The 14,360-nt window shown below is 40.6% G+C and overlaps 2 protein-coding genes across 3 annotated transcripts in view; one reads left to right on the forward strand and one right to left on the reverse strand.

The window, feature by feature from the left end:
- The window catches only part of LOC101740303 (protein madd-4), a 411,429-nt gene that overhangs the window by 290,136 nt on the left and 106,933 nt on the right, over positions 1 to 14,360 (forward strand). The window lies entirely within an intron of this gene.
- Positions 7,899 to 10,684, reverse strand: LOC101744391 (cilia- and flagella-associated protein 298-A). Its single transcript, XM_004933478.4, has 4 exons — positions 10,298 to 10,684; positions 9,892 to 10,062; positions 8,828 to 9,071; positions 7,899 to 8,267 (listed from the first exon to the last, which is right to left on the reverse strand). The coding sequence occupies exons 1-4, from the start codon at positions 10,502 to 10,504 to the stop codon at positions 8,014 to 8,016; spliced, it is 876 nt and encodes a 291-aa protein (XP_004933535.1). The 5' UTR covers positions 10,505 to 10,684; the 3' UTR covers positions 7,899 to 8,013.

Genomic DNA, 14,360 nt, shown 5'->3' on the forward strand with positions numbered 1-14,360 from the left:
CCAACAATGTCTTGAGGGTACTAGCTGAAAGACTGGATGGCCCGACCCTGGGTAGATTCATCAAGCTGCATGTTCTACATGCCGCTTAATGGGGCTGCCAGGGACGGAGTTGATAAGTTATTTGTAATACTAACACAATATGAGACTGATGTCTTGAAATAAAAGTTTTTTATTTTATTATAATTTTTTATTTTATTTTGTTTAATCCAGTCCATATCGAAATCCATATCCTTGTTCAAATCCAAATTATTCCAGTTAGTGTTTATTCCAAACATTAAACTATGATTTATATGGTCGGTTTTACTTTAAGAATAAAATCACGATGAGCTATGAATAATCTTGTGATTAGCAGAAATTTCTGGATGCTCCAGCAACTGGCTAACTTCGGGTGATCCGAAAACTCTATTGTCGATCTTAGCTAAGAAAAGAAGCTATTTTAAACGACTCCTGAACATAGAAAGAACAAACAAACACGCAACATATATTCAGTTTCAGTCGTCGTCGTGGCCTAAAGGATAAGACATCCGTTGCATTCGTATCGAGCGATGCACCGGTGTTCGAATCCCGCAGGCGGGTACCAATTTTTGTAATGAAATACGTACTTAACAAATGTTCACAATTGACTTCCACGTTGAAGGAATAACATCGTGCAATAAAAATCAAAGCCGCAAAATTATAATTTGCGTAATTACTGGTGGTAGGACCTCTTGTGAGTCTGCGCGGGTAGGTACCACCGCCCCGCCTAGTTCTGCTGTGAAGCAGTAATGCGTTTCGGTGTGAAGGGTAGGACAGCTGTTGTGACTATACTGAGACCTTAGAACTACATATATCTCAAGGTGTGTGGCGCATTTACGTTGTACATGTCTATGGGCTCCAGTAACCACTTAACACGAGGTGGGCTGTGAGTTCGTCCACATATCTAAGCAATAAAAAAAAAAACGTTACATTGGAATGGAGGATTACAAACGATCTTAGACGAAATGATGAAAGTACTCTTCACGAGAAAACCAAACAAGAAAATTAATTATTGCTAAAATAAGAAAGCGACGCCACGGCGTGCCTCAATCCCGTGTTTCCTTAAGCGCTCCGAGAATTCTTAATCAACCGAATTGTATTATTTCGAGTTGAAATTAAAATTATTCGTTCGTGATTACGGGCGAATGTTCGAGAACAATTTTGTTGTAAAAAGGTTCATTGCGAACCGAATCTTTGTTTTGGATGTGTTCAATTTAAACTTACCTAGCTTGCCAAATATAAGACCAGCGGACATCGAGGCATCGGATGGCCAAGCATTTATAGTGGCTTTTACTGGTGGTAGGACCTCTTGTGAGTCCGCGCGGGTAGGTACCACCACCCTGCCTATTTCTGCCGTGAAGCAGTAATGCGTTTCGGTTTGAGAGGCGGGGCAACCGTTGTAACTATACTGAGACCTTAGAACTGTTATCTCAAGGTGGGTGACGCATTTACGTTGTAGATGTCTATGGGCTCCAGTAACCACTTAACACCAGGTGGGCTGTGAGCTCGTCCACGCATCTAAGCAATAAATAAATAAAAACGTGATTCGGTCTGCCCAAGCTATCCTTATTGCCCAGCATACGTAAGTAAATTTATATCCCATTGTACACTTCAAGCCTTCACAAAAATTCATCAGAGCTGAAGGTGTCCTTTATAAATATTTGGCAAATTCAAAGAACTCTCACGCAAAATTTATCACACAAAATTTCGCATAATTCTCCGGGACTGACGACATAATTGCGTAGCTCATTAGCGAAGACAGAACCGGATATGTCCGGATGTAACCGGCTGCAGCTGCCTTTAACCGGTTTAATGCCGGTCGCGGGTACCATAATCCGGTTATATCCGGTCTTCAGGGATAATGTTCGTCGTTTTAATCTCTCTCCCGCTTCCCTGTATATTCTTGATCGGTTATCATATTTATCAGAGGCTAATTCTTTCTCCGGGACAAATTACCTATATGTTCGTGAAAACCTTAACTTTCGTTCATTTATCTGTGACAGACCATGGATATCATAGCGTGAATTCCGTCGCTCGCATTGAAACGCTGGTTTACAATACGCTTCTGCCCCTGGACTGCCCCTGCCTTCTAAACACAAATCAGGAACCTCAACATTTTGGGAAGAAGCCGTGGTAAAACAGTCCCGATTAAGAATCTTTGATATTTGAAACTTTGCGCAGTTGGTATTGGCACTTTATAACACCATCAATATACGACAGATGGCACGTATGTAAGTGACTTAAACAATATCTGCATTTAAATTAGTGAATATCAATGTTCATTTGCCACGGGAAAATGACAAAAGAGAAAATGACAGATTGAAATCACGTCTTTGTAGAATAAAGGATTAAATCTAGGACGGCGCGCTGATGAATCCGTGATGGATGGTGGAAGGGAGCTGCGGTAAGGTATAAAAGAAATCGTAAGAATGACGTATGGCTTCTCTGATGGAACGAGACACACGGGCCGCTAGGACCGACAGTCTTTTTAAAATATCCGAACTAAAAGCAACAGTAATGTTTAGCAATTTATGCTGTTTTTATTGGTCTTAGTTACACCAAAAATAAGCTGGAAGCAGTGAGGATTTTTGACGATTATTTTTATCACTTTTTATAAGTGTGACATACTAATTGGAGCTTAGGATCATTGACCTACAATATTACAATTATCATTTAAAACAAAATTGGGATCTCCTTCAATTATATTTGATCCACACGCTACCTATTAACCCATTAATTAACCTGCAATATTACCTCCCTTAATGTCACGAATCATTACTTATTTTTCAATTTACACTGTAAAACAAATATTAAACCATTAAGACCACGCAACGGCAAGGCATTAATATTGTGAAGCAATAATTATAATCTTAACACACGACTTGACGTGATGTGTATACAGGAAAACAGGCATGCACGTCCTTACGGATCCATCAGATCCAATAACATATGCATTAGACGCCTTCAACTCTAACACTAGGAGCAGGCTTAGGAACCCCGGTTACCGTACTCGTCGAACCCGACAAAGAGTTCAACGTGCAAACTAACCCATGCGACAGCTCGCTGAGTTTCTCACCGGATCTTCTCAGCGGGTCGCGATTCCAGTCCGGTAGTAGATTCATTCGTGAAGCAACTGCTCTTGAGCTATTAGGTTTCCTTCGGAGGCGCTCGGACAGCTGTTAGCAAATCCCACCCCTCCTATCTGAGCCTTTGCTCGCCCACCTGTCCTGGTGAAACTGGAAAGGCCTCCAGGCCACCAGCCATAATTCAATCCTAAAAAAAAAAACACCTTTTATGTGCTTCTGGGTCATTCTCAGACCTATATATAGGTAGTAGTAGTAGTATTATAATACTACTACTACTACTATTACTATTGCGCTGGCGCTATTACTCCGCAGTGGGTCTTGGCCTCGGACAATAAGCGTCGCAATTCATCCCGGCGCTGCGCAACACCTTGCCAGTCCGACACTTGGAGCTCACGTAAATTTCTTTCGACAATGTTAGACCAGCGGTACTTGGGTCTCCCTACGGGGCGGCGTCCTTCCGGTACACCTGCGTACACCCGTTTCACAGCCCAATCCTATCCAAGCCACCGTGCCTTCATCTCCCCTAGAATATTTGGCTCACCAAAAAAGCCTCTCCACATCCTTGTTTTTCCGAACGTGGCAAGCACTGTCATCTCTCTGAACTGGGCCTTGTATCTTTCTCAGTATCTTTAGCTCAATTACAAGAAGTTTTGTCTCTTCTTTCTGTGTAACATAGGCTAAATATTTCATACAACACACATTACAAACGTTACAAATATACAAAGAAAACAAATTGTGGTATGTCAGCTAGTAATACGAACGCGTGTTCCGTGTGTCTCACACTTTAATGTCGTACATCATAACGCTAATAGCAACTCTGTGAGTGAAACGGAGTGTAAATAATGTATTCGTATGAAATATGAATATGCTATTTTCAAAAGGAAGCCGTGTCTTTTATTCGTAATGTAATAGGATTAACAAATTCACGTTTCAAATGTTTGTAAAAATGAATATATAAATGTTTTGATTTTTATTAGCAGTAGTCTATACTAATATTATAAAGAGGAAAGATTTGTTTGTTTGTTTGTTTCGAATAGGCTCCGAAACTACTGGACCGATTTGAAAAATTCTTTTTCCATTAGAAGCCGACATTGTCGCTAATGAACATAGGCTACTTTTTTAATTTTTTTTTAATTTTTTTTTGTTTGTTTCATGTGTGTTTTAAAGTTTCCGAAGCGAAGCGAGGGCTTTTTTTTTTTATTCCTACCTATGCTGATAGCCTTGAGAGGCTATTTCAGCTTCGCCCTAACGTTAGTAGGTGAGCTCGCGGGGCTCAACCGGAGAGTTGCTAACACTGACCCTAGCAAGAGCAGTGCTTCGCAGAATCTACCACCGGATCGGAAACGCGACCCACTGAGAAGATCCGGCGAGAAACTCAGTGGGCTGTGTCTATGGGTTAGTTCGCTCGTCGAGCCCTTCGTCGCAAGCGACGGGTTCGACGAGGACGGTGACCGGTGCTTGTGGTGCCTAAAAGCACCGTTAATGGATCAGGAGGATCCGTAATGACGTGCTTTGGGCGACGTCGACGGTTTACCATTCGGTCTACTGGGTCGGATATGTAATTTCCAGCGGCTACGATGAGAGGGTTCTCATGTCGTGCCGCCTTCTCAAAATGGCGCAGTGATGCCGACTGTAGATACTTACTAAGAGAGTCGAGCTCCAGGTCATCGTGGAGATCCACATTCCTAAGGAACCATGGCGCTCCGACGGCTATCCTGCAGAATCGTGATTGAATAACCTGAAGGGATTTCAAGTGGGTGCGGGCTGAGTGAGCGAACACTACGCTTGCATACGTCATGACGGGGCGTATACAAGTTTTGTAGAGAGTTACCTTATTGCGGAGGGACAGTTTACTTCGACTACAAAGCATTGGATAGAGTCGTCCTAGAATAAACGCGGCGCGGTCGCGTACCGTTTTTATATGGGGACGGAATGTCATCCCTCTGTCGAGGGTGACGCCTAGATATTTGACCTTCGAGACCCACGGTATGGGCTGGCCAAAGAGAGTGATGGGACTAACGGCGGAGGTGTTTGCGCGCCTACTACGGAGTGGGATGCTCGAAGTGATATTCGGAGGGCGACCCCTTTTGAAGAGCACCGCTGCGCTTTTCGTGGGGTTGATGTCTATTCGCCACTTCCGGAACCACTGTCCCATGGTGGCTACTGCGATCTGGAGTCGCCGATGAAGCAGCGACATCTTCCTACACGAGTAGTAGATAGCCGTGTCGTCGGCGAAGAGCGCTAGATGGGTCTCCGGAGACCGGGGTATATCATTGATATACAAACTAAATAATAACGGGGAGAGCGCGGAGCCTTGCGGGACTCCGGCAGTCAGTTGACGGGGACGAGAACGAGTTCCCTCTACTCGATATCGAAACGAACGGTTCGACAAGAAGTCTCGTATGATGAGCACGAGTCTGTCTGGCATTCCCATGTTGTACAGTTTGTAGATCAAACCGTTGTGCCAGACTTTGTCGAACGCCTTCGCGATGTCGAAGAAGAGGGCGCCGGTCGGGATTTGTTTACGCCTATTTAGTCCTATCAGAATGTGCTCCGTGAGGCGGTGCACTTGTTGTACGCACGAGTGTTTTGAGCGGAATCCGAACTGTTCGTCTATGAGAATTTTGTTTGCGGTAACAAAATCCCAGAGGCGTTTCCTAAGGAGACGTTCGTAAATTTTTCCTATCGTCGAGAGGAGACTAATCGGACGGTAACTAGAAGTTACGTTTCTCGGTTTGCCCGGCTTATGTATACCGATAACGTCCGCTTCTTTCCACACCGCGGGAAAGATGCAGTGCGTCATAGCGGCATTTAAAATTGTAGCCAACATTGCTATCAGTTGGACTGGCAAAAATTTTAGCGCGCGGTTGTGGATGCCGTCGGAGCCTGGTGCCTTCCTAGGTTGGAGGTTGTGGATCGCGTCTCTAACTTCGTCAGTGGTAATGGGGGGTAACGCGTCCGAGGGCGGCAGGGAAGCTCTGCGCTCGACCTCCCTGTCGACTAACTCGGTGTGTTCGGGGTCCGCGTGTTGAGTGCTGGTGGTGCACTGCTCTTGCAGTGCATCGGCCAGCAGCTCAGCCTTGTCATCGTCATCGAATGCCGGTGGTTGGCCTGAAGGGCGTAAGAGGGGAGGCATAGTAGCGGTAGTTTCGGATTTGAGAGTCCTAGCTAGTCGCCAGTATGCTTGGTGGGAGGGCGCGAGTTGTTCTAAATAACTATGCCAATTATCGTTACGCGCGTCGCTTAAGCGGGAGTGGACTTCGCGTTGTAGACGACGCATCTGAATCCGGTTTGAATGCGTGGGAAGTCGATCGTAGGCCCGGATTGCCGCGTTCCTAACTCTTAAGAGATTCCTAAGATCGGGGGACAGTCTGATGCGGTGGAAGCTGTCCTCCACATCGACTTCTTTAGAAGATCTAATGATCGCGGAAGAGATGTGATCGGTAATGATGTTTATGGATTCGACGGTGTCCTCGGGGGATGGATTCGAATCCGGGCCGTAAGGGAGGATTGGCGGAACGGCGTCGGCTAGGCACGTGCCCAGCTTATTCCAATCCACCATGGTCCTCGTAACAGTGGCTGGGTTGTGAGGGCGACCGAGCTGCATAAGGACAGGTCGGTGGTCTGAGTCGGGCTCTGACAGTGCTTCGATGGAACGCAAGCGCAGAGTTACGTTCCTAAGCAATGCCAGGTCTATAGTGCTCGGACGGAGCGCGATGTTATACGGATAACATGTTGGAGTTGGGGGACCGACTATTTCAAAGGTGAGGTCGTCTATAAACGCGTCGAGACGCCTACCGTTAACGTTTGTACGATGGCAGTTCCACCTAGTGTGGTGGCAATTTAAATCGCCTGCCAGGATGACGGAGTCTCCCATGCCGAACAGTGACTCGATGTCACTGCTCAGGAGGGGCTTGTCCGGGGGGAGATAAACGGATGCGATGACGATCGGCTGGTGTCCCGTCAGCGAGATACGACACACTGACGCCTCGATATGTAAGAGCGAGGGAGTATCGAGAGGGACAACGTGCAGGGCCCGCCTATAGTAAATGGCAGTCCCGCCTTTCGAGGCGGTGAGTCTGTCATTCCTAACCATGACGTAGTTCGCGACTTTCGGGTCGAGGGCGGGTCGCTAGTTTATTTATATATTTGAATTCGAATTTTTGTTTGGAAATTTGTTAACTTAGAAGCAATATATCGCATGCGGCTCATGCTTTTTGGAACGATGAGAATTCTAATGTAGATTTTATGCTAGTGAAATGACTTTAGTCGTCGTGGCCTAAAGGATAAGACGCCCGGTGAATTCGTATCAAGCGATGCAACGGTATTCGAATCCCGCAGGCAGATCCTATTTTTTCTAATGAAATACGTACTCACCAAATCTTCACGATTGACATCCGCGGTGAACGAATAACATCGTGTAATAAAAATCAAACCCGCAATTTGTAATTTGTGTAATTTACTTGTGGTGGGACCTCTTGTGAGTCGTCACCACTACCCTAGATATTTTTGCCGTAAAGCAGTAATGCGTTTCGGTTTGAAAGATAGGGCAGCCCTTGTACTGTTAAAACTGAGACCTTAAAACTCAGGTCTCAAGGTGGGTGGCGGCATTTACGTTGTAGATGTCTATGGGCTATGGTAACCACGTAACACCAGATGGTCCGTGAGCTCGACCCCCCACCTAAGCAATAAAAAAGCTGGCCAGAAATATTCCTAATATCCTGTAGTCTACTACTAACATAACTAGAATACTAACATTAAAAACCTATTTCTGTAAACACTTTAAAAGAGATAAACATTAATTAATTCCTTCTTTAATTGTCTTCAAAGTATATATTTGTTTCAAACAATGACAATTCATTTAACTTCTATTATGTTTAAGAGACACGAAAAGCTACACAGGATCTTCTGCTCACTTCATAATCGGCTTCCAGGAAATATCGTTCAAGCCATTTAGTTGCCTTTTTAGATTCCTTTTGTCTGCCCATTTCGAGTCCAAATAAGCGTCCTCATCATCCAACTCCAGTTTCTTCCACTCCTCTTGCTTTCTGTAGGCGTGGAGCATCAACTGCTTTCGTTCTTCTTCGGACATGATTGGCTCCCGTCCTGGGGCACCTTCGGAAGCGGTGCATATCTTCACCGTTACCTTGGTCTTGTCATTTTTACCTGAAATTTTTATATTTTACTTTGAAATTTACATCCGAAAATATTTAACATTTGGAAATGGAGAATATCCTATGACATGTCCTTCTTCAAACGAGGCTTGTGGAGAGTATTAAACGGTAGGCAGCGGCTTGGCTCTGCCCCTGGCATTGCTAAAGTCCATGGGAGACGGTAATCACTCACCATCAGGTGAGCCGAATGCTCGTCTGCCTACAAGGGCAATGAAAATAGAAATATCCTAAAAAAAAATTGCTAAGTTAAACTACATTTTCTAATCTTCTGTTAGGCATATTGTGAGCTCGCTCGGGTATAATCATTCTGCTTAAAGGTTCTGCGAATCAATGATGCAGTCTGGTCACAAAGACTGCATAACCTTTGTTTTAATGTAACTAAAACATCGAGCTAATATATAAAAAAGTACGGGTGAATTCATTTTGACTTGTTTAAGTCCAATAAAACCGTTTACCAGCAAAGGCAATTTTGTCTGGATAATAACACGCTTTTACGCTATAAAATTAAATAAACCAAATTTCAATTAACTGAAACATTCAAATGTTTATTACCTAAATGATCACTCAGCTTATTTCCGCTGATAAATTTCTTGCCACAAGCCCACAAACAAGCTCTTGAAGGATCGATAACTTCGTTTGCAGCCTGAGTCCCGGATAAATCTTCAACGTTATCCAGTTCCATGCGTACCGGGTCATGTGGAGGAAGTCCAGCTGGGAAGACTATTTTCGTTGCTCCTCGTAGCTCATCCAGGGCCCTTGCTACGTCTTTTTGGGTCATGCACTTCTGTAGATCCACCTTAAAGGAAAAAAATATTGACCCCTAGCTGACCCAGCAGACTTCGTATTGCCTCAATCGATAAATAAAAGACCTAAGCTTTTGTATAAAATAAACTTAAAACAAACAAAAGGAATCCGTCCGTCAGGGGACACGTCAAAGAGAAAATAAAATTGTTATTTTTATTTAATTCCGAGCACTTTCATATTTATCTGCATTTTAAACCTTCTCTGGACTTCCACAAATAATTCAAGACCAAAATTAGCCAAATCGGTCCAGCCGTTCTCGAGCTTTAGCCAGACTAACGAACAGCAATTCATTTATATATTATTATATAGAATATAGATATAGATAATCGACATGATAAAAGAAATCTATATTTTTAAGTCGATGTGCGTAGTTACATTCCCGGTAAGCCTTGAAACGGCTGGACCGATTTCAATGAAATTTTCAAATCAAGAAATCTTCAAATTTTCTTAGCGAACGATTCTGAGAAGTTTACTAGCGATCTGATAAAAATCGGCCAACAAAGACCGGGTTTGCTATAAAGATTTTAAAAATAAAAGACCCAGAGTTTCTACTTTTCACAAACAGCGTACTTCTTTTTGTAAGCGTATTGTTTGTGAAAATTTTCGTTAAATAAGCTATATTTCGATTTACGATAACATTCCTCTGATAACTCCAAAATAAATGAAAGCTTTTCCTTAGAATTCTTCGATGTTAGAGTAAATAATGTTGATTCGACTTTAATTATGGGAATTTGTGATATTTGTTTGTTGTTTTGCTTTTTCTTATCACAAAACATTGGATTTATCTTTAAAATATATGAATTAATACATACATGCTTCTTACTGATAATGTCCTTCGCAGTTTCAGCAGCTTTCTTGAGAACTTCCTTAAGGTTCGTTGGAGGGGCGAGACCACAACGGCGACCCATTTCGTCTTTGGCAACCACGTATCCTTGAGGAGCGCAACGATTTGCCCACGGATCCTCCAGTTTAAGTTCTTTTATCTGAAATTATTTGAAGTACCGATGAGATCTTCGTAGATTGGGGAGCTGTTATTTTTCTATTGGCTCTCGTGTACTCTGATTTACATATTATATGTAAGTGTCTTTGAAGTCGTCTGAAATACAGAGTAGCGATTACCATGTTAGGAATACTTTTTAATACAAAATCATTTCGAGAACACACAAAGAAAAACACTAGTCTGTACTTATTAGGAGAGAGCAAAAGAATATAGCTAACCTGTTCTTCGGTTAGTCCCTGCATCTCCAAAGGAAGGAAAGTTCCGTGATCTGCTAACTCTTCCATTTCATGACATATTCTGGTAACCTTCAGCCTTCCATTGAAAATCGCCACAATGTCTTTTACCACATCATTAACGGGCTTTTCCACCTCTGTCTGATAGAGGAATTGACTTTCATCTCCTCTTTTTACGTGGAATAGTACCATTTTTGGGTAATAGATTCAAATATCTTAGTACGGTTTTTAGTTTAGTTTTGCGAGCCTCTTGCGTGGCTTGATCGATTTAACAACAAATAACCATGGCAACCGTTTTTGCTATGACAACGAACGCGAAAACGAAATAACATATCGCACCTTTACATTTAAGCTGCTTTTAGGCTACGCTTTAATACAATAGCGTGATATATATATGAAGAAGACCACGAGGTAGAGGCCCGACACGTTGGACTGACCAGGTCCGCACTACCCTCGACACCACAGTCCACGATGCTCTACACTCGGCGGCAGATAGAGGCAAATGGCGTGGAATGGTCCATAATAAACTCTTGTTGCGAGGAGGTGGTCACGACCCTATTAAGGAAACCGAAGAAAGAAGAAAGGTTACGCTATAATATAATAGCATATAGTATATAGCTCATAGCACAACAATATCGCGCACCATACATTGTTATGGACACGTTCAATAATATATATTCACTGTACTGCACTATATATATTTTTATTTATTTATTTATTATTAACATAGAAGCAGAATCACAAGCATAATGTGCATCTGTGCTTGAACTAGGTGATAAAACCTCAAGCAGCAATGCTCCTCGTATAAAGTACAGCGTTACTTCACATACACAGAAACAGAAAGTTAATAGACAAGAAATACACTGAAATTCATGGTTTACATAAAAGTGACAAAATGTAAGCTTGAAAATATAAAAATTAACAAAAAAAAATTGAAATGAATGTATTAATGTACCCTCTGTGTGTAATGAGTCTGAGCATGAGTGAGTGAGTGTAAGAGGGCTATTATTATTGGCTAAGTATACGCTGCTATACTATATGGCGCTATAGTATAGCGTAGTCTGAAAGCAGCTTTAAAGTTGCTAAACTAATAAATTTAAGAAATGAGGTTTATACTTTGAATGATTTATAAACATGTATTCTATAAGTTTATAAATATTTATTTTTTAATTTAAAAATTAAATCAAAATTTTTGTCTAGAAAAGGACAAAGTACACTTTTTGTCTCTTTTAAATCAAGCGTCACTTTCCGTTTCTTTTAAACAATTAATTTATACTTTAAAGTGTGCGGTTTAAGGCTTAAAGTGTTTTAAAATCGATACTGAAAAATGACAAATAAATTTTTTGGCGTTTACCAAAAAACCAGAAATATTGGATCATGCTACTTTAACTTTAAAGAGGCGATATTACAATTATTATTATAATAGGTTGGGGAAAAAGTTTCTTCACATTTTTTAAGAAAATTCACATTTTTTAATATAGTTTATTTACATTTAACTAAAGTATGTAGGTACCATTTTGTTCGATAACTTTTTGCCATCTTGTAGGTAGGGACATGATCCCATTGCTATAAAAATTTTGAGGCTTCTGATCAAAATACCGCGACAATTGGTTTTGGCAGTCCTCTCGTGATGTTAACCTGACATTGCCTAAATAGTTCTGAATAGACCGAAACAGGTGGAAATCTGACGGTGCAAGGTCAGGACTATACAGCGGATGCATTAACACCTCACAGCCAAGCTCTCTTAATTTTTGCTGAGTGGTTAAAGATGTGTGAGGTCTTAACGCTAGACCTCGTAATGAAAAACCACACCCCTTCTGTTGATTAATTCCGGCCGCTTTCTTTCAGCTTTTTGCTTTAATCGCATCAGTTGTTTGCAGTAGAGTTCAGAATCAATGTCCTGCCTGGTGGTAACAGCTCATAATGAATAATGCCCTTCCAATCCCACCACACACACAGCATCACCTTGTTGCGAGTTAACCCGAGTTTCGCCACAGTCTGTGAAGCCTGACCGGCCTATGACCACGACCTTTTTCGCACGTTCTTGTCGTACGTGATCCACTTTTCATCAGCAGTTATCAGCTCCTTCAAAAGTGGTTCGTCTTCATTACGTCGTAATAAAGAATCATAAATGAGTACATTAGGTTTATTTCAGTGATCTCGTGAGGTACCCAAATATCGAGCTGTTTGTGTACCCTACGTCGTAACAACTGATATGCCGATATTGCTCCAGTTTTTCAAAAATGGCACCAATTTTATCCGTAATAGGGCGACAAGAGCGACGTGCAGACTTCACGGCAGAAATAGGCAGGGCGGTGGTGGTACCTACCCGTGCGGACCTACAAGAGGTCCTACCACCAGTAAGAAATGAAATGAATAAGTAAAGAGTGAATGAATGAAAACATATACCTATCTTAGTGACTCCTTCAATGTAATTCAGATTCTAAATCAAAATGTTTCATCCCCGTTATAAATACATTCTCTCAAATTTCGGGGTCTCCATAACGTGAAGCCTCTCGGTTGAATGACCAGAGTTAATTGACTTTATTATACAATATGTATTCGTTTGTTTCCATTAATTACTTTTTGTTTTTCTTTTTATTCTTTATTCTTTATTGTACACACAGTTAATATTACAGTAATTGCGTAAGATATAAAAAATAGCGAGCTTAACTCAACAATTGAGTTTTCTACCAGCTAACCGTTCTTAACGAAGGAAAGCTTTAAATGAGTGGGTAGAAGAATACAATCTAAGCAATTTACAATTTACAATCTAGACAAGAACTTCATAAAAATAAAAAAATTAAACACTAATACATAATATATTAGACTACATATATATATACATATATACATAAATAACATAAACATATACATACACGTACATATATGATGAAATACATAAAATAAATATATATTTTTATTATGTAGATTTTAACACCGTATTTCATGATACAATGAAACAGCGTATTCGTTGTCGACTCCTCGAAGATTATTATCATTAGGACTTGAATGAGCTTTTAGAGACACGTCCGGTACTCAGTGACTTTGTTTGTCATTTGGAAAAGCTTTTTTGGCAATCACATTAACTAAATTAATTATAGGAACTAATTAGATCCGATTCTTAAACAAATAATAATTAATTTTAATTCTCATACGTCTTGTTACTTACTCATAGTCGTATATTTGTATTTTGGTGTTCTTTATTGCTACCAGATGGTATTACGAGTGAGGTCTACAGTTATAAATTTCGTAAAAAATTTCAAACTGAACCGCATTACTGCTTGACGGCAAAAATAAGCAGGGCGGTGCGGACTTACAAGTCACCTTACCAGCAATTACGCAAAAATGCTTATATTTTTAAATATTCGTCCAAAACCAGGGGGGCCATGTGCTCATCCACTTATGTCCGTTTAAATAAAAAATTGTTTAAAAAAACGAACAAAATACGCTTTTACAGAAAAACCAACTAAAAAATTAAAAATAAATTTGAATTAAAAATAGTGTAAGAAAAAATGATATATTGTAAAAAAACCGTTGTTTATTTTTAATTTTTTATTTGAATTTCAATTTCCTCAATATTACTTTTTCAATATTTTTTTTTAAATATTGAATTGTAATCGGTCATTAATAAGTATACCAAATTTCTAGTTAATCCGACGTTTTGAAGAGGGAAAAATCATGTAGCTATCATACATTCATTTGTCTCAATAGAAAACTATTAATTAATTCGAGAGATTTACTTTAAAAAACTACTAATTAATTCGACTTCAAACCACAGATAAATCAATGTACGATTTCTCATAAGTCGGTATAAGATTGACTTTTAATCTGGAATCAAAGAGCGAGTCGTTGATCGACAATTCCAATATGGATTCGGGAGACCTGACTTGGCCCCAAGCAATATTACTTATTTACCTTAAGAGGAAACGTCAATGAATTCTTTGGCATTTATTTCCTTTTGTTCTTTGCATGAATACATAGATTAATGTTAAAATAAAGGCGCACAGATCAAAGTCATGTTTGTGCTTATTTCTTAAGTTGTTGT

The sequence above is a fragment of the Bombyx mori genome, chromosome 28 (assembly GCF_030269925.1).
Source record: "Bombyx mori chromosome 28, ASM3026992v2".
In the NCBI taxonomy this organism is placed as follows: Eukaryota; Metazoa; Arthropoda; class Insecta; order Lepidoptera; family Bombycidae; genus Bombyx; species Bombyx mori.